The sequence below is a fragment of the Jaculus jaculus genome, chromosome 15 (assembly GCF_020740685.1).
Source record: "Jaculus jaculus isolate mJacJac1 chromosome 15, mJacJac1.mat.Y.cur, whole genome shotgun sequence".
Classification (NCBI taxonomy): domain Eukaryota; kingdom Metazoa; phylum Chordata; class Mammalia; order Rodentia; family Dipodidae; genus Jaculus; species Jaculus jaculus.
The window spans coordinates 13,363,709-13,390,501 of record NC_059116.1 but is presented as its reverse complement, the minus strand read 5'-3'; the positions used below and the strand labels follow the sequence as shown (position 1 = coordinate 13,390,501).

At 40.6% G+C, this 26,793-nt stretch overlaps 1 protein-coding gene and 1 non-coding gene across 2 annotated transcripts in view; one reads left to right on the top strand and one right to left on the bottom strand.

Moving 5' to 3' along the window:
- Positions 1-3: 3 nt before the first annotated feature.
- The window catches only part of Dok6 (docking protein 6), a 394,737-nt gene continuing 367,947 nt past the window's right edge, over positions 4-26,793 (bottom strand). The window contains exon 9 of the mRNA XM_004654811.2: positions 4-4,055. Coding sequence (XP_004654868.2) covers positions 3,916-4,055 — 140 coding nt within the window. The 3' untranslated portion in view covers positions 4-3,915. The remainder of the gene's footprint in view (positions 4,056-26,793) is intronic.
- Positions 22,907-23,013, top strand: LOC123455255. Its single transcript, XR_006633792.1, has one exon. It is a non-coding gene; the product is annotated as a U6 spliceosomal RNA (small nuclear RNA).

Below are 26,793 nucleotides of genomic sequence, written 5' to 3'. Positions count from 1 at the left end.
GGATAAAGAGTGTAATTTTTAAAGTTTTTTTTTTTTTTTATAAAAAGGAAGTGCTAAAGAACTAATCCTTAGAGTCTAACACATCATTGTGCTGTGTGATAAAAGTCAAAGCCGGACGGCAGCTTTTATAAGAATATAATTTCATCTGCTTGTTGCTAATGGTTGAGTTTTGTAAATTGCTCCAGTAATCAAGGGAGTAGATTTCCTTAAGCATTTTTTTTTTTTTAACAAAGTTTTCTGAGACACTGGACAGAGAATGCGGGGATAGGCTTCAATGTTCATGAGGTATTTTTAAAATCTATTATACTGATACCACATGCAATAAACTGGATCTGCACAAACTACAGCTAACAGTGTGAGGTTATTTATCAGGCCATTGTATCTATGTTGGGTAGAAGATATGAATGGCTGGCCATTCTATAGTGGCTCACAATTTGCAAACATGAATTTCCCAGTGGAGACCAAAGGATCATACAAGTTACTAGGACAAGAACTCTAGCTACTGCTTGGTAAAAGAGGTGAGTTTAGTGTTGATTAGTATGCTTCACTTCATTTCACATGCTCTATGAAAAAGCATCTTCTGTTACATAGGAATAAATATATGTATTTCTTATTTCCTTTAATTCAAATTGGGGCAGTGGTCAGAAGCTAATTATTCAAAAATATTTCCAACCCACCTAAATAAATCATCTGAGTGTCTACTGATTGTTCAATAAATCTGTCAAAGATGAGTTTTGTTTCCCCTCTACATTCGGAGTAGCAAAGCACTGGGTCAAAGTCATTTGTACTTTTATTTTATTTCTTTGCACATTGCACGTAATGTCATGTGTTGGCCTTGTGAATATCAATATTATCAGAAGAAAAACACTAGGACATAAAAAAGAGCCAAATCCCCTAATATAATCAGTCTGTGATATGCACATGCCTCCAGGCTCTGTCGGCTGTCAGAAGAAACTTTATGATGTATGGAAGGCTCCCTTATCACATATTTCACTATTTGATATAGACCCAATGACCATCTTCCTTCATCATTATTAATCTGGGTGGAACCTCAATTAAGTCACCCTCAGAAGGAGCCAAAAGATGTCTTTGGTTCATAGCAGTCCCTCCCTCACAAGGAAGTCATAGGCATATTAAAGATATAATACAATCTGAAGGGAGGAAGAATTGCAAAGTGTAGAGGCATCTTCAGTCAAGAAACTGAAAGCTCAGGCATGTTGACATCTGTCCAGGGCCTTTCTAGTAATGCCAGTGAAATTGGCTTTGTAAAGATCCAGAAGAGTCTGGTATAAGTAACTTTCCTTCTTTGGTTTTTTTAAATTTGTGTTGATTACTTGCCATTTTTATTACAACTCACACTGCTTCATATCAAGTGCAGTATGCTAGAATAAAACTCCAAAAGTGTACCAGGAGATAATTTACAACATTATTCTCACTATGGCAAGATTGGTGAAAAAAAAAATCATTCATTCACATGCTCTTTTTGTGACATGAGTTTTCGAATAAACTGGCCGTAGGTTATGCCTGATCTTTGGTGCCTTCTGGGTGATACTCGTTGGTGATGACCAGAAACAAACAGTGTTCCTGAAACTCATTCACACAGATACTCGTCTCACACAAAAGAGACACAAGCAGACTCCCGTAATGAGCAGAATCCCCCTGGACTCGCTGTCTGTGATTCTGACACATTAATAAAGCTGAGACGTGAACCAGGACCCCTTAGGGCCTTTCCCATAAGTCCCTTGTAGAAACTTACGGTGTCTGAGCAACAGCTCGACTCAGTGAGCCAGCAAGAGGCTCGCTCTGCATTGGCCACACTAGGAACTGCGCTCGCCTGGTCCCAGCTGGGAGCTGCTCTGGTGAGTTTGACGAATGGCATTTCTAAAGCAAATGCCATGTTCTGAAGAAACCCAGGGGCGTGAGCCCTGAAAGATGGGATCCTGGGGAGGCTGTATCCTTGCAAGGAGCGAGCCACTTCCTCCTCTGCTGTGTCAGCAAAATTCACAGTGCAGAGATTGGTAATTCTCTTTTATCCCTGAAGGCCTAAGATAATTATTTCTCACAGCCACATTAACTCTTACGATTAGCATCTTGATGGGGTTTCACACTTATCTGAGTGATTCAGGGAGTCTAGGTAGTTGCTATAAGTGCACATTTATCAAGAAGGGATGCAGGACCATTTTTATTCAGTAGTAATTCACTAAAATGAATTTTTCAGTCAGCTCTCAAGCTATAGATAGTGCTGAAGAAAAACAAAGAAAGAACTTGCTGGAGATCAGCAGAAAGATATCCTTTCAGTAGACTAACTTTGATAGGTAAAATATTTTTGCTATTAAGAAAAAAAAATTCAGCTTTTCCTCTTGTCTGACCCATTCTGTCTGTTCTTTCAACCCACCCTAGGGTCCTTAAGAGATAACTCTCTGAGGCACATGACTTCAGATTATTCAGGCAGAATAATTTGTATTCTTACTTTTTAAATTATAGGCAAATGTCTCTATGCTGACCTGAATTCTCCAAACTCGTCTTATTCACATGGAAACCACCAGTTCTCTTTAAGCTTAGTAGGTTTGTCATAGTGCTAGGGATGAACTGAATTTACATTGGATACATTTCCTCCTATAATCAGACAAACCAAATTGAGTACACAAAAAAAAAAAAAAAAGGAAAAAGTAAAAAGCCTGTTAAGTTTTGATTCCACAGTAAATTTACAAGATCCTGATGGTGCTTGGGAAATGCATCCATGAAATTTAAAATACTGATAACTTCTCTCCTGTGCAGGTGTTCTTCTGCTGACTGCAAAGCAGCTAAATTCTTTTTAAAGTATAGTTTTTAACTTCTATTTTAAACTGTCTGCAATCTCTGTCTACCCCAAGGTTAAACGCAAGCTGATATGAGATCACACCAATCCTTCCTCAGGTAGCTCAGTTGGATGGCCAAGGGGAGAAACACAGTAAGAAGGCGACAGTAACCAGACAGACTCATGACCACAGACATGCAGGACAGATTGGCTGGTTCTCATACTTCCTAAAGCATTTCTCTCTCACATGTGCACTCACGCTCATCATTGGTGCAGATTGGACTGCATGACTCCTTTGGCTAGCAAGAAGCCTTCGTTTTTGTACCAGCACTATTTTAAAAATATCTATTCAACATAGCTGTATTGGTTTCAACACAACAGATTAGTTTTCAACAACTTAAGTGAGCATTAACTGTCGCTCTCAGCACGTTTGATCTACACTTGTTATAGATAGATGGGTATAGCATTATCCATGTCTTTATGTTTCTACACACACAGAGACAGACAGGGAGAGAGAGAGAGAGAGAGAGAGAGAGAGAGAGAGAGAAAGAGAGCGCGCAGAGCTGCAAGGGCCTTGCTTCATAAAACATTCTAATTTCATGTTCCCTCAATTATCACTGGGCTTCTCTACCTGGAGGGATGCCATTTGTAGAGCTGACTAAATTTGTCCCTGTTAAAACTGAAAAAGTCACAGAGCTTGTGGTGGCTCAGTATTATCTGGAAGGACAGGTCCCGTGCTCAGACAAGACCGAGCCGTGAAGACCAGGGTAGAGGCCTGCCGTGCAGACGCAACCCGCTGCAGGTAAATGTCTGAGGGCTGAAGCCTCTGTTACTACTGTCAGACCCCGAGAAAGCTGTTTATTCAAATGTGTGTTCCCGTGACTTGGATTCTATTTTTGTAAAACATAGACCCTCCCCCCATAGAAATTCAATAAATAAAGGACTTAGTGAGTCAAGGAAGCAGAACTCCAGTTTTTAACCTTCCAATTAGACTGAGGCTAGGCCTGACCAACTCTCAATTTGTACTGCAATTGGTCTTCCAGGAGGCAGGGGATGTCGTGGCCCCCATGGCCGGTCCAGGACAGGCTGTCTCTCTGGTCACTGCTGGCCTCTGGGTGTCATTGAATGAGGCTGGAGCTGTAGCTGAGCCCATAGCTGCTGGACCGAGACAGCGGCGGCTGGGCCTCTTCGCTCTGCTCGGGAGCATAGCTGGGAAATGTCTGTGCCCGAGACATCTTGGAAGAACCAAACCCGTGCCCTGCAGAGGAGGCAATGGAGAGAGAGCAGCTCTCAGAAACTCGCATGAAAGAACCGGAAAGTTGGCATAACAAGTACAACAAATGCAGCAGAAGACTTTAAACCCTCGTACCAAACTTGTAGGGAAGTTGGGGATAAAATGCGGGTTTTTTCGTACTTTGATCTTTTTTGGTTGTTATTGTCTTTGATACTGGTAATTGAACTTAGTTAGGCCCCTTTGCATACTAGGCAAGGGCTCTACCCCAGTACTCTTTTTACTTTTGTTAAGAAAGAAAGGAGGAAAAAAAAAAAAAAAAACCCTTTTTGGGGTCTGGAGAGATGGCTTAGTATTTAAGGCACTTGCCTGCAAAGCTAAAGGACCCAGGTTCGATTCCCCAGAACCCCACATAAGCCAGATGCACAAAGGGCATGCCCATTCTCTCTCTCTCTTTTTCTCCTCCCTGTTCCTCTCTCTCTCTCAGATAAATAAATAAATAAAAATAGAAAAAAATTAAAACTCTTTTTGTTTTCATTATTTTGAGAAAGGAAGTAAGGAAGGGATGAAAGAAAGAAAGAAAGAAAGAAAGAAAGAAAGAAAGAAAGAAAGAAAGAAAGAAAGAAAGAAGGAAGGAAGGAAGGAAAGAAAGAAGGAAGCAGATAGAGAGAATGGGTACTCCGGGGTCTGCAGCCACTGAAAATGAACTCCAGGTACCTGCACCACCTTTTGCATCTGGTTTACATGGGTCCAGGGGAATCAAATCTGCATCATTTGGTTTTGCAGGCAGGTGCCTTAACTGCTAAACCATCTCTCCAGCCCCTGCCCCACCCCAGAAAAACATGTTTATACATTTAAGAGAAAAACAGAGAGCGAGCATGGACATGCCAAGGGCTCTTCTCACTAGGACAGATCTGCAGATGTATAAACTATTTTATGCATCCAGTTTTATGTGAATACTGGGGAACCAGACTCAGGCCGTTAAACTCTGCAAGAAAGTGCCTTCAACTGCTGAGCCATCTTTGCAGTCCACACTCTTTACTTTTTGGGATAGGGTTTCACTAAGTTGCTATATCTGGATTTGAACTGATTCTCTTGTCTGTGCCCCCCAAGTAGCTAGGGTTATACATTTGCACCGGCAAGTTAGGCTTGGTACCCGAATGTTGGTGAGCTGGGATCATCCAGGAGCTGATAATTCCATTTCCTAGAATTCTGTATGTAGGAGAGCTAGATAAATATTTTAGGAATCTCAAGCTCCTGCCCTTCAACTTTTGAAATAAAGGCAGAAAATATTTTCTCCCAGCCTGTGAGTTTCCTTCTCTTATAATCATTTTCAGCATACAAAAGCAAATTGCATGCTGTCTGAAACCTCTATGGATATAGGCAAATGACAGTTTATCCTAACTGGCATCCAGCCATTATTAAGAGAAAGCTTTTTACAAGTGAGTGTGTGGGTTCATGCAATATTGAAACCATGGCAATGGTACGATGTCACCAAGGCTATCCACTTCGATGGTTACTGAATTGGCTTGAAGGTTGAATCTTGCACAAAATATAGTCCAAGAGCATTCTGTCTATACTTGGATTATTCAGCTGATGCCTTGTTCTGATGGTGCCTAATACCAGCCCAAGCAGAAATGATCACTGAAGCTGAGTCCGAATGCTGACAGTGTGCAGGGAATGCCAAGGCTCCTAACTTTCCAGTCGTCACCTTCATCCCTCTGTTTCTCTTCTCTATGTGTCTTTTTATGTGTGTGTGTCTGTGGCATGAATAAAGGTATGTGCATTTGTGAGTGTGCCCATGAAAGCATGTGTATACACTTGTGCATGAATGTGTGTACACATGTATGTGTGTGCCCATGGAAGTTTGTGCATATGTGTATATAGGGCAGAGGTCGATGTTGGCTGTCTTCCTTAGTCATTCTCCACTATAGTATTTTGAGACTGAGATTCTCACTAAACCTGGGGCTCCATGATTTAGTTACATGAGCTAGGCAGGAATCTCTAGGGCCCTTTCTGACTCTGCCTCCGCAGCATTAACACTCTGTGCATGTAGCGCCATGACCAGCATTTTACACGGGCTGTGTGGGGATGATCTCAGGTCATGGTGCTGGTGGGGAAACCATTCACTGATCCATCCCCTTAGCCCTTTCATCTGTTTCCATACTCGAGGATAATTTGTACCTAATAGATGGGCTTAGTGGAGAAGAAAGGCGATGCCAAATGCACTGTCCTTTCAGTTTACATTGTTCTCAAAGGACGAAATACATTTAGTTTTCTTTGTATGATATCTAATCTCTAGAGTGAGAAATACGGAGAAGACAATACTTTAACATAGAAATGTGGAACATTTTCTTTGTCATAGCCCCAAGTAGCCTTTGCAATGTCATAGGCTTGAAGCCAGTTTCATTGCCACCTGTTTGGTGGCTCCAAAAATATCCTTGCAGTGTGGAAAGCTTGGGACCCAGGGAGAAAACCCATAGGAATTTGGTAATAAAGGGCTAATTAAAACTGGTAGAACTGCTTAAATGTAAAAAATAAAATGTGTGAGAGAATTCTTCCTTTCTAGATGTGGATCATCTGTTTTATTTAACCTTCCTGTTTGTGTGACTCTCTTGTTGACAGATGAGGAGGAAGCCCCTCAAATCTAGGAGAGAGATAAAGCATAGACATCCATCCTGCCCTGCTGTTGGGGATGGTTCTGCTAACCCAGTGCATTAGAGCTTCTGGAACATTCTGCTTTGACCACTCCCACAGTTCCTCTTTCTTTCTTCAAGGGTCCTTTATTCCCATTTTCTTCTGCTAAGCCCTTCGGGTTCAAGGGCAGTCATCGTCCCCACTGCTCTGTGTCTGTCTGACCCAGTTCCCATCACTGAGAGTTACTCTCAGCTCTCCAAGTGCTCTTTTATATTAATATGCATACAAACCTTAATGGGATGCAGCTTCTCCTCCCTGCAGGGCACCCTGGTGGCATAGTAAGGAACCATGAAGCAGGGCAACCAGTAGAGGAGGGAGAAGTTAGAGCCTTAGAAGGCTGGTAAGGAGTAACAATAGGAGACATTGGAAAGAGCTTAAGACAAAGGTTAGTGAGAAGTTAAAGGAGTGGGTAGAAGTGAAGAAAGTGTTTGAAGGTTGTAAGTAGGCTGTCTTGAGCTAAAGCACTGATTATATATGCCTGTCTCTGCTGTGTGTGAGCTTCTAGATACTCTTGAGGTCATAGTTTTGCTTGGTTTCCTTATTAAAAGTCCTAGTACTTAGCTTATTTGGACCATTTGAGTGTTAAATCCATGGGGGCCATGGTAAAATCAGTGAACTTCACAGTCCTGTGAGTAGAAAATACTCCCCAAAGTGTTATGAAAATGAAACAAATGAACAAGTAGAAACCTGCCTGGGAAGATAGGTACCTAAAATTAATCCAGTTAATTAGAGCAGCCAGCAAAAGCTATCTAAAAAAGGTGGTATTTTGGCAGGATATGTAATTTTTATATCAGGCAGTTTTATTATAAAAATGAAGATGGGGCCAGAGAAATGGCTTAGCAATTAAGATGCTTACCTACGAAGCCTAAGGACCAAGTTTGATTCCCCAGTACCAACGTAGACCAGATGCTCAAGGTGACACACACATCTGGAGTTCATGTACAGTGGCTAGAAGCCCGGGCACATGCATTCTCTTCCTCCCTCCCTCTCTCTCTCCCTCTTTCTCTCATATAAGTAAACAAAAACAAAATTAAATATGAAGGTGACAGTGTCAGATTGGTTGTGGTAGGAAAGATTGGAAAATTCCCATCTTCATACCCTCCAAGACTCAGACACCAGGTATGTCTACCTTGTTCTTTTAATATTTTTATTTATTTATTTGAGAGCGAGAAAGAGGGAGATAGAGAGAGAGAAAATGGGAGTGTCAGGGTCTCCAGCTGCGGCAAATGAACTCCAGACACACGTACCACCTTGTGCATCTGGTTTACTTGGGTCCTGGGGAGTTGAACCTGAGTTATTTGGCTTTGCAGGCAAGTACCTTAACCACTATGCCATCTCTCCAGCCCCACTTTATTCTTTTCTTAGACATACTTCAGCCTGAGTGAAGACACAGCTTGACCTTCCTGCAGAAGATCAGCATTCATGGATCTCTTATCCTTGCTCCTTAGAGAAGTACATTTGTATAGCCAATTCAAGTTTCAAGGCATATTTTATATAAAAACAACTTCATAGCCTGAAGAATTTTCTATTATTATAACCTATGCAATGCAGGGTCAGCTCAAAACTTGGAGTGCACCTTTCCATCAATTTTTGGCATGACATTTATAGGACAAAGCTCTGATATGCTACAGTGAATATAATTCAGGAAAAAAACCACTAAAATATTTTATTGATTTTTTTATTTTCTCTGTATTTTACTCTTGACAAATGAAAATTCCCTTAAGTGGAAACACTGGTGTTTCCAATATGAAGACTTTGTTCCTGGCCTTGGTTTTATTCTCAAATATTTTCAAAGTAAAAATATTTCTAAAGGGAGATCCTGGAGAACACTTTTAATTCCTAAAACCCGTGTGCTGAAGGCAAAGGTGTAACTGGAGAACTCAGGAGAGACTGTGCCTGTGTCCTGAGTCGTCCTTCATTCAGCCCCAGAAAGCTGTGACTCACAACCACCAGTCTGCTAGGCAAACAGCAGGCCCCACAGGAAAGACCGAGTGTGGAGAGGAGCTCCCTGACTTTACAGAGCTCATTGCCTGCCTGAGGAAGTACGGCCAGGCAGTGCCAGTAAGAACACAGCACCTATGAAGGGTCCACTTGGTGCAGAACGACAGGTGGATGCCAACTGAGCTCAGAGAAGGTGGTTGTTGGGGCACACATCACCTCAGCCAACACGGGCAACTTTCCTGCACAGACTGAAAACTGCACCACCATCATGGGTTTCTAGATCACACTGGAGTTCTGTGTTCTCTGTGTCTAATTTCCACAGGTGTTACGGAGATTAAACAAATCAAGCCATAGGCTAAACCCTGGGTGATCAATGCGCTCTAAATATTTACTTCCTTCATTTTTTTCATCACGTGAGCTCACTTTCTTGCATTGTTCTGTTCCATACCTGTAGCAGTCAGCCTCTGCTGGCTGGGATGAACTTCCAAACCAGGCACAGTTGTTAGGAGGAAGGGATTTATTGAAGCTTACAGATTGAGGGGAAGTTCCATAATGGTAGAAGCTGGGACCCCTTGGACGAGTCCACGCTTACGCACTGGCACAAGCAAGCACACTTTAGGAACTCCAGGCAAAGCTCTAGCAATCTGCTTAACTTTAGGTTGGAATTCTGGATCCAACCCCATATGTTAGGGCTGGACTCTTGGGTCTGCCCACAGTGACACCTCCTCTAGCCAGGCAGCTGGAGATCTAAATTACAAGCTTTAATAAACTCCTGAATTAACTGGGAACATCCATTCAAGCTACCACAACACCAGTATTTTCTCCACTGTCTCATGGGCTGTCTCTCACTGTGACATGTTTCTCATATTCTTCACTTTAAGGGTCAACAGTGTTTTCTTCACCTCCTCTGTGAATCATTTCTAGTTTAATTGGAAATTAATTTATGATTTTTCTTACTTCAACCATTTATTTACTTCAGGCACTTCACAAAGTGTGCTGTTAAATGGTTATCACAAAAATAACACACCTCAATCAAAACTTGAATGAATGAAGTCTTAATAAATTCTGTTTGATTTGGGCAACAATAAGTGTGGAACAAAAGAAAAAAATAATTAAGCATTTTCTCAGCATTCATTTGAATTATGCCCTTAGGCACTGTTGATGAGAATGAAAACAAAAGGGAAAAATCATCTTTGAGGCTTAAATTAAAATTTTGATGGGACAGGCCCTTTCATCCTATTATCCAAGGAGCCTAGTTAAATGCTTTATAACTTTTCCTGCAGTTTACTGTACAGACAGGTAAGGTGAATACATACCCAGGGGAAGGCTATAAATTAAAAGCAGTAAATTTGTTAACAGAGATTGGTCTATTTTTTTTTTAAACTTTATTTTATTTTTTATTTTATTTATTTGAGAGCGACAGACACAGAGAGAAAGACAGATAGAGGGAGAGAGAGAGAACGGGCGCACCAGGGCTTCCAGCCTCTGCAAACGAACTCCAGATGCGTGCGCCCCCTTGTGCATCTGGCTAACGTGGGACCTGGGGAACCGAGCCTCGAACCAGGGTCCTTAGGCTTCACAGGCAAGCGCTTAACCACTAAGCCATCTCTCCAGCCCTGGTCTATTTTTTTTTTTTAAGTCCTTTTAATTCTGATTTCTGCTCCATGGTAGTCATGATTGCTATAGTAGAAAATGATATTTTCTGTTCAAAGATTGTGTCTGTGTATGCGATGTTGACGATCACATGTCCCTGGCGGTTTTAAGGACATTTTGACATGCACTGTGTGGCTCAATCCTCCTAGATTAAAACAAACAAACAAAAAAAAAAAAACCACCAAAAACCTGTTGTATCTTTACTGGAAGCAGCTGGGACTGCTCTGAGGAGACTTGAGATTTGCCCTGGTGGATGTTTCCCCCATAGAAGGAAGGGGGTGGGAGCCTCACTTCAGATCCCAGGTGCCCTCTCTGCTGGCTTTATGCAGGGATGTACTGGGTGCCCCTCTGCCAGCTCTGTTCAGCGACACACCAGGTGGCACGATCTCAGGGCAGATGGAGCACACAGAGGACGGACGAGCAGGGACCGGAGAGCTTCCTTGTGCCGCCGGATAGGGATTGCCACGTGCTAGCGTGAGACCTCTCCGAGCTCTAGCCCTAGCCTCTTCCTCTTCTAGCAGAAGTGCTGTGGGAAGTATGGTTGTCACTGAGTATCCCATCCCAACTTGGTTCTGGGTTTGCACTTTTACTGACCAACCTGACCTCCCATACATGATCCAAAGGAAACTGCTTTCCTGGGAACACAGAGGGATTTCCAAATTATAACACTCATGGCCATTAGTGGGCAAGAGGAAGCGGTCTTGGTGAAGACACTTTACGATGGCTAATGTGCTGGAAGTATTTGACAGAATCTGGGGGAGATGAAAGGGCATTGCTCCTTTCAGGAATAGAACAGAGTAAAAGCACAATACAAGTAATACGTAGATTTGAAAGGTTCACTAATGAGGAAGAAGGCATCCTGGAACAAAAGCGGGACCCAAAACCGGGTCTGGAGAGTCAGATGAGATGCCAACATGACTGGTGAGTAGCTTCCAGCCTCTAGCAGACTGCAGACTCGGGAGTGGGCAGCAGAGAAGCGAGGAAGAGAGGCGCGAGAACGCGAAGTAACATACAGGGGCCTGGGATTCAGAAGAACTTCTTACTTCCCTTCCCTCTTCCCTCTCTTCCCCCTCCCTTCCCTTCTCCTCCTTTCCCTTCCCTCTTTCCTCTCTTCCTTTCCCTTCCCTTCCCTCTCCCTCCCTTTCCTTCCCTCTCCCCTCCCCTTCCGTCCTTCCTTCCTTTCTTCTGAGTGTGTGGTACTTGAAATGTTAACCTTGCAGGTAGATGAAAGTTGAAACTAAACTAGAATTTGACGCAACCCACAGCTGTCAACAACACCTTAGTGATACACAGCATGTGTTAATCATGCACAGAAATGCCAGGATGCTTTGCCAGTATCTCTTTCTATAAACTGTTTGAATTTTACTCAATTGTTAAAGTTAAAATCGAAACTTGAGTTTGTTTCGCTTTGATCTTTGCACTTTGCTGCAGTGCTTCTGAAATTCCATCAGAAATTCCAGGCTGCAGCTTCAAGACAGTGAGCGCACTTTGGAGGGTGTGAAGCGTATCTGATCCAATGGGATTAATGATCGCTGGCTTATTCTATAAGAAAGAGCGATTTGGAAAACTTTATAACCACTATGGCAACCACTCTTCATTGAGCACAAATCTTATTGACCCGTTACCACATGACATACAAATATTGTCCATTTTAGGGCTGGAGGGATGGCTCACCAGTTAAAGACACTTATTTTCAAAGCCTGATAGCCTAGGTTCAGTTCCCTAGTACCCATGTAAAGGCAGATGAGCAAAGCAGTGCATATTTCTGGAGTTTGTGGGTAGTGGCGCTAGGACTTGGCATGCCCGTTCTCATTCTTATTCTTTCACTCTGTGTTTGAGAATAAATTAATAAAATTACTTTTTGTTTTTCACGTGCCTTTAATCCCAGCACTTGGGAAGCAGAGGTTGGAAGATCCCCGTGAGTTCAAAGCCAGTCTGAGACTATGGAGTGAATTCCAAGGTTAGCCTGGGCTAGAGCAAAACCCTATCTCAAAAAAAAAAAAAACAAACCCAAAAATAAATAAATGAAAATAAAGTAAATAAATTACTTATTTTGTTTTTTTTTTTGAGATAAGGCCTCACCCTCACTCTGGCCCATGCTGACCTGAAATTTACTATGTAGTCTCAGGCTGCTCTTAAACTCATGACGATCCTCCTACTTTTGCCTTCAAAGTGCTAGGATTAAAGGCAAGTACCAGCACGGCTGGCTAAAATTACTTCTAAATAAAAATATTTTTCCTTTAAAAAATAATTGGTGTGTGTGTGTGTGTGTTCCTATTTCTCTGGATGACTCTATGTGGTTACGACATAAAGCATCCCTCAGAAGGCTCCTATATTGAAGGCTTGGTTCCCAGGTATTGATGTTATGGAGCAGGGATGGTCTCATGGGGATGCTAACCTCACCAATGGACAGACCTACTAATGACTTTGTAGTTACATGGGCCATCAGGAGATGGAGCCCAGTTGAATTCAGTAGATCACTGGGGTGTGCCCTTGAAGGACGCACTTGTCCCTGGTCTTCCCTCTGTGTTTCCTGGTTGCCTTTCTACTATGATGTTGACCTTTCTACCTTGCCACAGGCCTAAAAGCCCCAGAACCCAGCAAGTCATGAGCTTTACCCTTTGAAACCATGCATGAAAATAAATTGTTCCTCCTGTTAAGTTGCTTAGGGCATGCATTTTGTCACAGACACAGCAGTGAAACACCAACTTATACACTAATGTATATATTCTCATTTACACATGGAAAAATAAAATTCAGATCTAAGGATAGCAAACATCTTCCCAGATGTCTGTCAGAGCAGGAATGAAAACTAGGTTTCTTAGACACAGAATAAAGTATTACACCTAACATTTTGCCACATTTCCTCCTGAAAGGTCTTTATGCACATGACTCAGGATACCAGAAGAAACAAAAATATGTCAGTTTCCACATCTCAGTTCCTAAAGACTTGTCTGAGGTGCCTATAAAATAATGAAACACTTGTGAAAGAACAAAGTCCACCTTAAACAATAAAGCTATGACTTAGTCTGTTAGAGACGTCTAAAATCTCTAACAGGTTAGAGATGGTGTAAACCACGGGAATTTATTTTCTCACATTCCTGAAGGAGTCCAAGGTCAAAGTCTGGTTAGGGTTAGATTCCTTAGAGGTACCTTTCTCCTCGGGTGACAAGTGTCCGGGTTCTTCCTGTGTCCTCAGATGATTTTACTTCTGCGTGTACAAGTCTGCATCCTTATCTCTGCTTTTGAAGAGCTCTTTCGTATTGATTGGGTTAAAACAAACTTTCTCAACATTAGATATATCCAGATTAGAGTTTTAAACTACTTTTTCCCAAGTATATGTACAAAATTATGTATGTCATTATTAACTTCCATTTGCTACGTATTTATAGCTTTATTTGAAGTCAAATCTATCCATTTTGTAGGTCTTATGTCTTATTAAAAAGTCACTCTATTACAAATACTAAGCAATTCTCTCTTACCTTTTTTCCATTACTTTCACAAACTGCTTTTCTCTCTTTAGCACTTATATAATTTTTCTATCACTCTAATTTTAAAAAATATTTTATATATTCAATTGAGAGGGAGGGAAGAAGGGAGAGAGAGAGAGAGAGAGAGAGGATGTAAAAGGGACTCTAGCCACTGCAAATGAACTCCAAACACATGCGCCACTTTGTGCATCTGGCTTATGTGCGTACTAGGGAATCAACCCTGGGTCCTTAGGCTTCTCAAGCAAGCAGCTTAACCACTAAGCCATCTCTCCAGCCTTATCACTCTAATTTTAATTTGGAGAAAGATTTTCTTCCTCTTCTGATTTCCTTTCCTATGTTTCTTTCTTTAATATGCAAACATTCATATATGATATGTTTATTGCTATTATGATATTTTTAGTCTTGAAATTATGGACCATTGTTTATCTCATAGGTGAATATTTATTTATTTGTATTTATTTGAGGGAGATACAGAGAGAGAGAGAGAGATACCTCAAATGCAAATGAACTCAGGACACATGCACCACCATGTGCATCTGGCTTACATGGGTACTGGGGAATCAAATCTGGAGCCTTAGGCTCTTCAGGCAAGTGCCTTAATCATTAAGCCATCTCTTCAGCCCATGTAAGTGAATATCTAAATATTCTTCACCCATATCTTTAAAAGTAGATGAAAATTTTTGGCTAGTACAACTGGTTAATGTTTAATTTTATGTAGAGTTCTGTCCATTGTTAGACTTATAGGTTAAATATAGACACTGAAAAATATCAATATGATGTAACTTAATATACTTTGATTTTCTTTAAAGATGGTTTAATTTGATTCAAAAACTTACATTTTTGCCAGGAATGGTGGCACACTTCTTTAATCTCAACACTCAGGAGGCAAAGAAAGGTAGGAGGATTGCTGTGAGTTGGAGGCCACCCTGAGACTACATAGTGAATTGCAGCCTGGGCTAGAGTGAGACCTTACCTCAAAAAACCAAAAATAAAAATAAATACATTTTAGTACACATTTCTTAACTTTGCCATAATAGTATTCATCTAATACATGTTATTCTGGTTGATATAACATTCATTTATTCCTGTTGCTTGTATTTAATTTCTCTTGTATTCTAAATCTTGTAATTATCTAGTGAGATATTAATTTTCTACAACTGTGATCTCTGTGAAACTTAGCTGAACTCTTTATTATTAGCAGGTAATCAATTTAAATAATTTCAAGCTTTATAAACAATGTATAGCAACCAACAAAATGTTAAATATTAAAAGTGAATAATCTAAATTGAAACAATATTAGTGGAGAATACCTGGAATTAAAATTCTTCAATATTAATTAACAAGGATAGAAAACATTCTATAATGCAATATTTGAGTGTTTTGTTATTAAACTATATATATCTTATACCATTTTCAAAAGGTCAGCTATTCATACTGAGTATAATGCTAATTAAATGTGTATTGATACATATTTGCTCTCATTTTGAGCATATTGAGAGTTCTAGCAATAAATGAGTTATTTAGGATTATGTAGGGCAGTATTCCCAGTTCAGGTAGGTATCTGAACAATACACCGATCTGGTTAATAAATTTATTAAGCTTTACATTCATAGCCTACAAATTAAATAACTAGAATATTTGTATCATCTGAAGATCCTTAAATTATACATTACAAACAAACTGGGAAATTTTGTTTTCTGCAACCTGCATCTACAACTTTAATGCAAAAAAAGAAAAAAAAAGCCACTTTTCTATGAGAATAAGGCTTTCATATACAATATATCCTTGAATTTGAGCATGGTAGTGATATTCTATACAAATTATTGAATGCCAAATACATTTTATGAGGGGACAGTTTTTAGAACATTCAGACTGAGTATAATATCGTGATGTTTGAAATTTAGTATGAGGTTTTCACATAATGCAGCACATTTTTAGTGTGTAATCAATACAAAACTAAGGTTCCCCCTTCCTCTAGGAACTTATAAAGTGACTTAAATGATATGTATTAGGATTTGCTAAACTTGAAAATGTTGGACTTTTCATTTCACTAGAAACTGATTATTAGGGTAGAAATGTGGCATGGGCTTTTAATACAAGTAGATATTAAATATACTAAACAACTGAAGAACGTCTTCCATCTAAAAAACAGAGGGTTTGGAGTCAAGGTGATTTGCTTTGGGTATCTTTGCTAGGCAAATACAACCATGAGACAGCTTATAGGTGTAACATTCTCTTATCACCTATTTGCAAACTAGGGACGCTGGAAATAAAATCCCGCATGTTTCTCCAATTAGGTGCTCTTCTGTTGGATAGGGCAGTATGGCCTGGGAACAAGAATGGGGCAGTTACCCAGAAGGGGTATTTTATCACTAAGCCTCATCATGCTCTTTCCCGTTCACTTTTCTTCCCTCCACATTTACGCTTTGGGGAAGATGATACCTGGCAACCCCGCCGTTTACATCACAGATCTGGAGAGATATCTGGTCCTTGCTTCCCCACTACCTCTTGTCTTGCTGCCGGTCCCTGAATCCTGTACCTTCACAGAGCCTTCCGGATCTACCTATTGGCCTCATGCACGCTTGCTTTTCCTTGAGTTAAAAGTAGCAATCCAATTAGAATCTCATTTACTAAGGCTTAAGACACACAAGTAGTTTTCCTACCCCTGTGGCCACATTCTTTAAACTATAATTTTGCCAAAGTAATCAAATTATAATGCTTCAATACCCATTTGTAGGGCAAAAAGCAACATCCCCAACATAATGTTTAAGTTTCTTCATAATAGTTACAACTTTATTTAGCCTCCCTGCACAAAGCCATTCATTCCACTCCTCTCTATTGAAAAATCTGTAAAAACAAACAAAACAAAACAAAACAAACAAAGCACAAAAAACAACATTGTGTTTGCTATGGAAATTCTGGCTTGTGATCAGTCCCCTAAGGTTCCATTCTAATCAGATTGTTACTTTCAACCAATCATGAATATATTTTTATGAAGGTATTTCATATATATATATATATATATATATATATATATATGTGTGTGTGTGTGTGTGTGTGTGTGTGTGTGTGTGTGTGTGTGTGTGTGTATTTCAGCTGGGGACTATATGAATTGAAATATGTTTTCTTTTCTCTTTCCAATCTCATCTTCATATTCATCCATACTTTAAGTTTCCTCTGCCTATCATCTACTTTCCCATAAGAGTTCTCAACAGCTATTTAGTTTATGTTGTAATACTTTTGTTCTGGTACCTTATAACTACTTAAGATATCAGGTAGGAAAAAAAAAAAAAAGAACACATTTAGGGAAAGAAGGTTGAGAAACCAATTCTCAAACTAATACAAATTTTAAAAAGATAGCTTCTTGGTCTTTTGACTAAGATCATTTGTAAAAATTTAAATTCATCTACAAAGACTGACTCCCAATGTCCCATCATCTTCCACAGCCACTGAGATTTCTTAGCACCCCATGGAAACCCCAATTTATCTCTTATCTCTTTACTTCCTTATCGCTACCCTGAGATCACTCTAAACTTGAGGGGAGGAAGCTTATTTTCCTTTGTGCCTTTGCAGCCTTGTAAAATGCCAAGCACACAGTGCTCAGTAAATATTCATGAATAAAACAATGAAAAATGCATGCAGCCACTCACTCCTGTATGCACAGACAGAGCTCGTTTTGTGGAGAATGCTGCTTTCTTAGATCTTACTTTGCATGCTTGTGATCCTCAATAATTACATGTTGAATCAAGGCTATTTAATTATAGGACCGCCTCCTCACTGATGGGGAAATGGCAATCTTGCAATTAAATGAAAATTTAGAGCATAGCATAAAACTAAATGTGCTTGTGTAATGTATGCTATAGGTATAAAAAAAGGAAATAACTATTTTTACCTTTATTAATAATGTACAGTCCTCCAATGGTAGCAGTTTAAAGAATTTTTTAAAAAATTGAAATAAATGTGCCTTTGGTGAGAAAATGACTAAATTCAGATAAGGCTGTGAAAGTTCCTGGATAGATAATTTCCCAAGTTATTTGCATCTTTCTTATTTAGTGAGCAAAGGTGTTGATGGAATCATTCTGAATTATCTTCACAAAGGCATCTTTAGAACTATAGGATTTAGATTTGTTTACTACAGTAAAAAAAGATGTCTCTGTCTGGGGCACAAATGGGTCTATATTAATGCCCATATAAAATATAGAGGATATTGCAGTTACCTTCTTGTTGCTGGCACAACATATCCAGCCAAAAGCAGCTGACAGGAGGAAAGTTGTTTAAGTCTTGATGGGAAGCTCCATGTTCGCAGGGGAAAGGATGGCATAAACAGAGGCTGGACATCACCTCCTTGCCTCAACAAGTGACACACAGGGGGAGGGTGAGCCAACACTGGCAAGGGGAAGCTGGCTATAATGCTCGTAAGTGCGCCACCATCCACAAACCTCCTCCAGCAATGCTCCACTTCCCAAATTGCCATCAGCTGGGAACCAAGCATTGAAAACACATGCGTTTATGGGGGTACCTAATATAAACCACCACAGAGGGTTCCCAAAACTTGTATTTCTCCTTCTGTCGTATGACCTATTTCGAATGCAATCCCACCTGACTCTTTTTGCATCACCCTGGGATTCTCAATAAACAATCACAAATTCGCCAGTGCCAGTCTGGTTAATGCTGTTATTGTGAAAAGCAGCTGCCAACATCTATGACAAGGAGTGTAGTATTTGCTTTCTGCCACTGTCCATGATATAGTGTTTGCCTTTCTTTTTATTTTGTAATTATTTATTTATTTGAGAGGCAGAAAGAAAGAGAGAATGGGCATAGCAGGGTCTCTAGCCACTGCAAATGAACAAACAAATGCCCCCCCTTATGCATCTGGCTTACGTAGGTCCTGGAGAATCAAACCAGGGTCCTTAGGCCTTGCAGGCAAAGGCCTTAATGGCTAAGCTGTTTCCCCAGCCCGTTCGCATAACTTTTTAGCTTGCACATAGGGTAAAATCTAAAACCTGGTGGGGCATACTGGTGCATGTTTTTTATCCAAGCACTTGGGAAGCAGAGGTAGGAGGATCACTGTGAGTTCAAGGCCACCCTGTGACTATATAGTGAATTCAACATCAGCCTGCACTAGAGGAAGACTCTACCTCGGGGGGGGGGGGAATCTAAAATCTATTGACAATGTTATCAAATTGTTAATAATGTTAATAAATCATCATTCAAATACTGGGGTTTGGGAAATGTCTCGTTCTTTGCAATGCTTGTTGTGCATGCTTGAGGACCAAAATTTGGATCTCTCAGAACCTATGTAAAACAGCAGGCATGTTAGTGCATACGTGTAATCCCACCATTATGGTAGTCGAGTGAGGAAATCCCTGAGGTACACTGGTTTACTATTCTAGCTAATTCTGTGAGCTCTAGGTTCAACAAGAAACCTTGTCTCAAAGAATTAGTTGGAATGAAAATGAGGAAGAACCCCCACACATAGGATGCACACATATGCATGCAATACACATATCAAAAATAACAATAAAAAAGAAAGAAAAGGTGACTCAAATATTACAAGTAGTACCTTCATATTTTTATGTCTTTTTATATTTTCCCACTATTTATTTAATAAGATGATTAAGTCACAGTGAAATCCTTCCTTTACCTGAGATATTGATAGATAGATATATCATAATGAGACAATTCACACAATAGTGACCATTTGGATAAATTTACAGAGAGCAAAATAATCCCATGATATGAAGCAGGAATACTGAATATAAAAAATTGTTTTACATTAGAGAACATAAAATTAGGTAAGTGATAGTCTAACAACTTAAATTCATAGCATTGAAACAAAGAATTAATACAAATTAATTTTCAGTAAAGACAACCCAATTACCTCAGAAAAAGTTCTCCAAATTAATTCTTATAAAGTATGCAGACTTGGGGGCTGCTGTTGTATTATTGGTGTCTGTTCTTCAGATGAATGTTTTTTTAAGCAAGTGGAGAGCTCTCTCTCTTTTTTTTTTTTAAGAGCAGCATGTTGCCAACATGAAGATAAAATGAGGAAAACAATCAGAGCTCATCTGATTTTTCACAGAGAAGAAAGAGACATTTATTTTAGCACAAACACAAGGCAGGGAAAATGAGTGACTCCTGTGGGCTTAGAATCAAGGTTTTATCCTGTTATTGTTAAAAAGAGTGCAGCACGTTTTCATTCTGAATATGGAAAATTGTTCTCAAAGATGTGCTGCCCACCCCAAATTGCTCTAAGAAACTATTGCCACACAACAATAGGAGCTTTTAAAGATGGAAAATAAAGTAATTGCAGGGTAAATAGTGTACAATTGGAGGAGATGGTTAACATTCAGAGTACGATTTGCAGTTGAATATATCTTATCAGAGTTCTTTTGTTAAGATAGTGTCTTCTTGTCCCTTGTAACAGACAGTTGAAGTGAGTAGAAAAGGCACAAACACTGTAGTTTAGAATTCTCTGTCACTGGTTTTTACAATGTGAGAGAAAGCCAGAAAACATGGCCTGCCCAACGAAGAGGGCACGAGGGTTGAAAGTCAGGTGTGCTTCCCCTCTTAGAACTTTCACTTAACCGTCTTACTTCACGATTCTAGGCTATGCTAACCACAGTGGGTCACAGTCAGTTTCACGTTGCTGGGGTGGCATCCAAACCAGTCACAGTTTAGGAGAGAACAGGATTTATTTCAACTTTACAAATCCATGAAAGTTCCATAAATAGTGAAAGATACTGGCTCCCAGTCATAAATCCAAGGAGAGAGAGAGAGAGAAAGAGAGAGAGAGAAACAGAGAGAGGGAGATGGTATCTGCCAGCAAACAACAGAAACAGGACCCCCATGGAGCTCAAACCTTTTTGCACTCCTGTGGACTGGAATTCCGTGCTGCCCCCAGTGACATCTCCTCCAGCCAGGCAGCCGGAGGCTCAATTTACAAGCTTTAGTAAAACACATGAGTCTATGGGAGGTGGGGGCATACATTCAAACTACCACATTGTATGATGTTCACAACATGACTGATACATTATTTTATTCACAGAAATTTGACAATGTAATAATAAATGAGCGGCCTATGATTCCGTTACTCCCATGTTTAGAAAGTTTTGAACGATTTGGCCTTTGAGTGTAATAACAATAGATTCTGATGATGGTTTTAAGCTGTAACTGCATGCTTAAAGCTGTCGTTTAAAACTACCTTAATTTTCTCCGTGTAAATACATATGACAGAAATGTAACAAATTTAATGCCGGAAGCCTCTCCCACTTTTCATTCTTTGTGCTAATCTTTGCACTTCGTAGGGTGATTCTCCTGCATAGAACCAGCTTAACTCATTCTTGCAGTGTGCTGAAATGTGTCTTACTGGGGAAAAAAATTCATCAATGACTTGAAAAGTTGTGCATGGCGTATCGCTTCATGCTTTCTTCTGACAGTTGCTATTTTAGAAAGCTTCATATGAAGTACACATATATAAAAATCTAAATAGTCAAAACTTCAAACACCATGACCTTTGGTCATTTGGCTCCTTGGAATTTGGGATACTCGTAGGGGAATAGCACAGCATACTAGCTGGTCATTAAGAGCATGGCCTGACATTATTTCTGATAGCTAAGATTAGAGAAAGTATCTACATGTTCAGTGACAGAGAAAATGTGCATATACTGTATAGATCTTTAGTCAGTCTCTACATTCATACATACATACATATATATGTACACACACACACACACACACTCCATTCTTATACGAAGGGAACTGCCATATACTATGACAACAGAGATAGAATTGGAAGATGCTATTGTGCTTTGAATATTAAATGTCTCTCACAGGCTTCTGTGCTTGAACACTTGGCCCCCACTTGGTGGCACTATTTAGGAAGGTTGTAGAACCTCAGGGAAATTCAGTCTTGCTGGAGAAAGTGCCTCACTGTGGGGGAGGGGTATTCCAGCCAGGCCCTTAAGCTGGCTGCCAAGGTGGAGATGTGGCCAGCTCCTGCCTTGCCTTCCCTGCTGTGAAACTTCCCCTCAAAGCCATAAGATGAAAATAAATGTATCTCTTCCCTAAATTGCTTCTGGACAAGTATTTGTTCATAGCAACAGGAAAGAAACTGATAACAGCCACTGAAATAAATCAGACACAGAAAGATGAGTGTTACGGGATTCCACTGGTGATATTTGAAACAGAAAGTGGGGGCTGCTTGTCACTTACCAGGACTGCCAGGAGGAAAGAATGGAAAGGTGCTTTTTAACGGATATTAAATTCCAGTTACATGAAGGGAGTTGTTTCTAGAGGCCTGTTCTACCAAACTGTTCCCAAGTTGAACAAGGCTGCAATGTACGTATAAACACTTGTTGAGAGGGTGGATCCCATGCTAAGTGCCCTTAGCACATAATTAAAAATAGATCATTGTTAGAAACTCCACAAAGTCTCTGAGATTGCATGCTGGAATGAGAATGGATCTCCTTAATGATATACTCTAATGCCCATGCATAGTTGCTTATAAATAAATGACAGACTTTTTTTTCCCGTAAATATCAGGACTACTAATAAATAATAGCAAAACAGGAACGCATTTAAATTTGTGTAAAAGTTTAGCTCGCAGAGCATCTTCATACACTTTGCTTCACTTAACCCTTCAAGGAGTCCTGTAATGGCAGGCTGGATTTTACTGGCAACAACTACAATTTATGTAGCAGTGAGATGTTACATAGTTGTGCAAGGTTTCAGGACTGTGACTCCAACTCTTTAGTTCTTTCTTAGCTGCTAACCAGGGATCTTTTAACGTGCTGGTCTCAAGGCAATGCTGGGTGCTCTCATTGCCTAATAGTCTGCGACCAGGCAATGAGGTGTATAACCACACTCACATGATCATGAAGGCAATCCTAGTTACAGTCAAAGGGCTGATCCGGGCATGGTGGTGCCCATCTTTAATCCCGGAACATGGGAGGCAGAGGTAGGATTGCTGTGAAGCCACCTACCTAAGACTTCATAGTGAATTCCAAGTCAGCCTGGGCTAGAGTAAGAGTCCACTTCGAAAAACAAAAACAACAAACAAACAAAAACTCAATGGACTAATAATCCTAATGTCCAGTGCTCGCTTCGGCAGCACATATACTAAAACTGGAACGATACAGAGAAGATTAGCATGGCCCCTGTGCAAGGATGACACGCAAATTCGTGAAGCGTTCCATATTTTTAGCCTGGGAATATGATAGCGCGTGCTAATAAAATGTTTGCCAAGGTTAAAAAAAATAATAATAATAATCCTAATGTCCAGCCCTAAGGTGTGTGTGGAGGCAGGTCTGAATTCCAGCCAAAGACAGGCAGAGTGCTGAGGCTTGGCTTGGGGCTCCTGAAGTGTGCTTGCTCGTGGTGGGTAGTGGTCGCTTTTCTGTGTTTAGAGGGCAAGCTTCTCCTGCCATCATGAAACTTCCCCTAGATCTGTGAGCTTCATTAAATTCCTTTCCTCCCATAAACTGTGCCTGGTTTGGGAGTTCACCCCAGCAAAGTAAAACTGACTACAACTGTCACAAAAAAGGCATCAAGCTTGAAATGGCCCAAGTTGGCAAGAAGAAGGGTTTATCAAGATGAGAGAGAGGGCATGAGAAGGTAATAGTGGATAAACATGATTCAAATGCCATATATATATATGGAATTATAAAAAATAGTTAGGGCTGGAGAGGTGGCTTAGCGGTTAAGGCATATGCTTGCGAAGCCCTAAGGACCAAGGTTTGATACTTCAGATCCCACGTTAGCCAGATGCACATTGTGGCTCACGCATCTGGAGTTCATTTGCAGTGGCTGGAGGCCCTGGTGTGCCCATTCTCTCTCTCTCCCTCTGTGTCAAATAAATAAATAAATAAATAAATAAATAAATAAATAAATAAATAAATAAAATGATTTTAAAAAGTTAAAGTTGACTATAAAATGGTTAATACATGTGACATTGTCTACAAAGCATTTATTACTGTAAATGTTCCATATATATTAGCTATTTTGTTTATCACCATTTATTACCAAAATAACAAACCCATAACCTTTCTTGCCAGGAAGACTATTTCTGACTGAAAATCTACTTGTGGGCCCTGTGATTAATTCATTGGCTCACTCATAGAGACTGTGGTCCGCTCGCGTGATGCATGTAGTCACGGTTTCATTTTCACAGTCCCGATTGTTTGGAAGAAGAACAAGCCCCCGAGAGAGACGAGAGCTGTGAGAGGGTGAATCCTACTGGCAGAGGGAAGCGCAGGAGCATCTGCTGTCATCTCAGTGCCCAGCACTTCAGCAGGGCTGGAAAAGGGGCCAGCAGTGCCTCGGGCTTTCCATATCCAGCATCTCCTGGCTTGAAAGTATGAATTTGGACCTGTGAGGACGCGGAGGGCTACCTCATGGATTCCTGAACCTGTCCAGCATTCAGATTTTTGCTTGCTTTTATGTAATCATTTATTACGACAGCAGTATGCTTATGTCGATGCCTGACCTCCACCCACAGGGCGTCACCACACTGAGGACAGTCGCGTGGGAAGGTCTGTCTTGCCTTATTTGCAGTCCCTGTTGACATAGATTTGAGCACATCTCTGTCAGTCATTACTGTTTCCTGTTTTGATTTCTCTGATGGGTTCCAAATCACGTCAGGCCCTCACTCGTTAAAACAAGTGACACAATGTAAGGTAGACATGAGGAAGGCCAGTTTTGTCACTGTTGTTGTTTTGGCCTTTGCTGACCATGCTGACATGGGTGTCACACCTCCCACAGAGAGCTTATGTCAGCTCATAGCTCCACTCTGCCTACCTGTACCCAAGACAGGACTAACAAATCCTTACAAGTACACATTTTCTGTTGCACTACAGTTTCCTGACCAGTGACCTCAGATTTTTCCTTCCAGCCGGTCCTTGTTTCTGACTGTGGGACTATGTTTTCCTCTCACTGATTTTTGTGAAGGCACCTGTGCTCCGGACCACAGGCTGCCCCTGCCTCTTTCCTGAGTGTCTCTGTTCCCTCTGGTTGACAGAGCTGTCTTCAGTGCCAGTCCCTTGAGAAGAAGCTGCTGGCCCTTCTCTCCTGTGCTACAGTTTCTTGCTGTAGGCCATATGATTAATCAAAGTAGTAATAATTATTAGATTGGTTTTAGGCTTCATGGCATTTTCACATATAACTGCTTCATAAAATTCTTAGAGCTGCTTTGAGGAAGAAGTGTAACAAGGGAATGCAAGTCAGCATATAATGGAGATATTGACTTATGCATTTTCATTGCAGCACCATTCACAGCAGCCAAGATGGAATCAGTCTATATGCCTAGCAACTGATGAAGGGACAGAGAAAATATGCTATAAAAAAATTATATTTGGACATAAAGAATAATAAGATCATGTCATTTTCACATAAAAGGATCAAACTGGAGATGATCATGAAGGGAAATCAGCAGGAGTCAAAAAGAAAAACATATAACATGTTATCACATATGCAGAGTCAAGATTTAAAATACATGACAGGAAAGTAGACGGACAGAGAGAGGAAGGAGTCTAAAGAGAGGGCAGGGAGAACAAAACTGGGGAAAAAGGAGAAATGTAGACAGATAACGCTTGCTGTCTCTCGTTCAGAATCTAGATGTGACGTAAAAGCCGAAGGCGGGCTATTTGTGGAGATATGGGTAACCTGAGAGGATGGAGACCGAAGACAGGAGAGGGCAGTGCATGTAGGGAATGAGCAAAGCACAGTGACATACATTGCTGAAATTGCCACATCAAAGCCCATGCTTTTGTATTCGAACTAAAAGTAACTTAGACAAGAAAAAAAAAAGCAAATAAAACCATGAAAACAGTTGAGTGTTGTTCCCACGTAACCCCTGGAGTGTTACACTGGCGTGTGAGCAGGTCTCTGCTGAGGTTATCCGTTATCGTCGTCCCATGAGCTCAGAGGATGGCGAATCAGAGGCCTGCTTCTCAGATGAGTGCTCACTCCTGAGCATCACAGGGCAGCTGTGTTGCATTTACTTTCGTAACAGTTGGGAAAAACAAGCCTAGAGCAGGGTCTTCTTTAGAAGTCCTTTAATTTCACCTAAAGAAAATGTCCATATAGGTCTCTAGAGTGTTTTGTCTTTTGTCTACTTTTTTTCTTTTCTGTCTTCAGCGTAAGGTGTAATTCAGCTTTGCCATACTAAATCCTACCTGAAGGTTACTGCACTGAGCCTCAGTATTTCTACAGCTCCCGGGAGTGATAATAAATACAGCCTTCTAGGAATATTCCCGTAATCTATACTCCTAACATCTGGCTAGAATTCAACGCACATGGAAATTCACAGCAGCAGTTCCAAATTAATTACATTTAGATCATCCCCACCATTTTTTTAAAATACATTTTATTCATTTAGTTAGTTTACTTTCAAGGACAGAGGCAGAGAGAGATTTACACAAGGAGAGAGAGAGAATGGGCCTTCCAGGACCTTTTTAGTTTTTAGGATCCACCCCATTGGTACATACTCTGGCCAGGCAGCTGGAGACAAGCTTAAAAACAAACAGGGCTAGAAAGATGGCTTAGTGGTTAAACGCTTGCCTATGAAGTCTAAGGACCCTGGTTCGAGGCTCAACTCCCCAGGACCCACATTAGCCAGATGCACAAGGGGACACACACGTCTGGAGTTTGTTTGCAGCGGCTGGAGGCCCTGGTGCGCCATTCTCTATCTATCTCTATCTGCATCTTTCTCTGTCTGTCTGTCATTCTCAAATAAATAAATTTAAAAAACCTAATAAACAACAACAAACTAACCCACCTTAGTCTGTGAGGGACATGCATCCAAAACACCACATTTCACTCCTGACCCATAATAGATTCATGGCAATCTCACATTTTAGCTTTTTTTTTTTTTTTTGGTTTTATGAGCTAGGGTCTCACTGTAGCCCAGGCTGACCTGGAACTCACTATGTATTCTCAGGGTGGCTTCGAACTCATGGTGATCCTCCTACCTTTGCCTCCGGAGT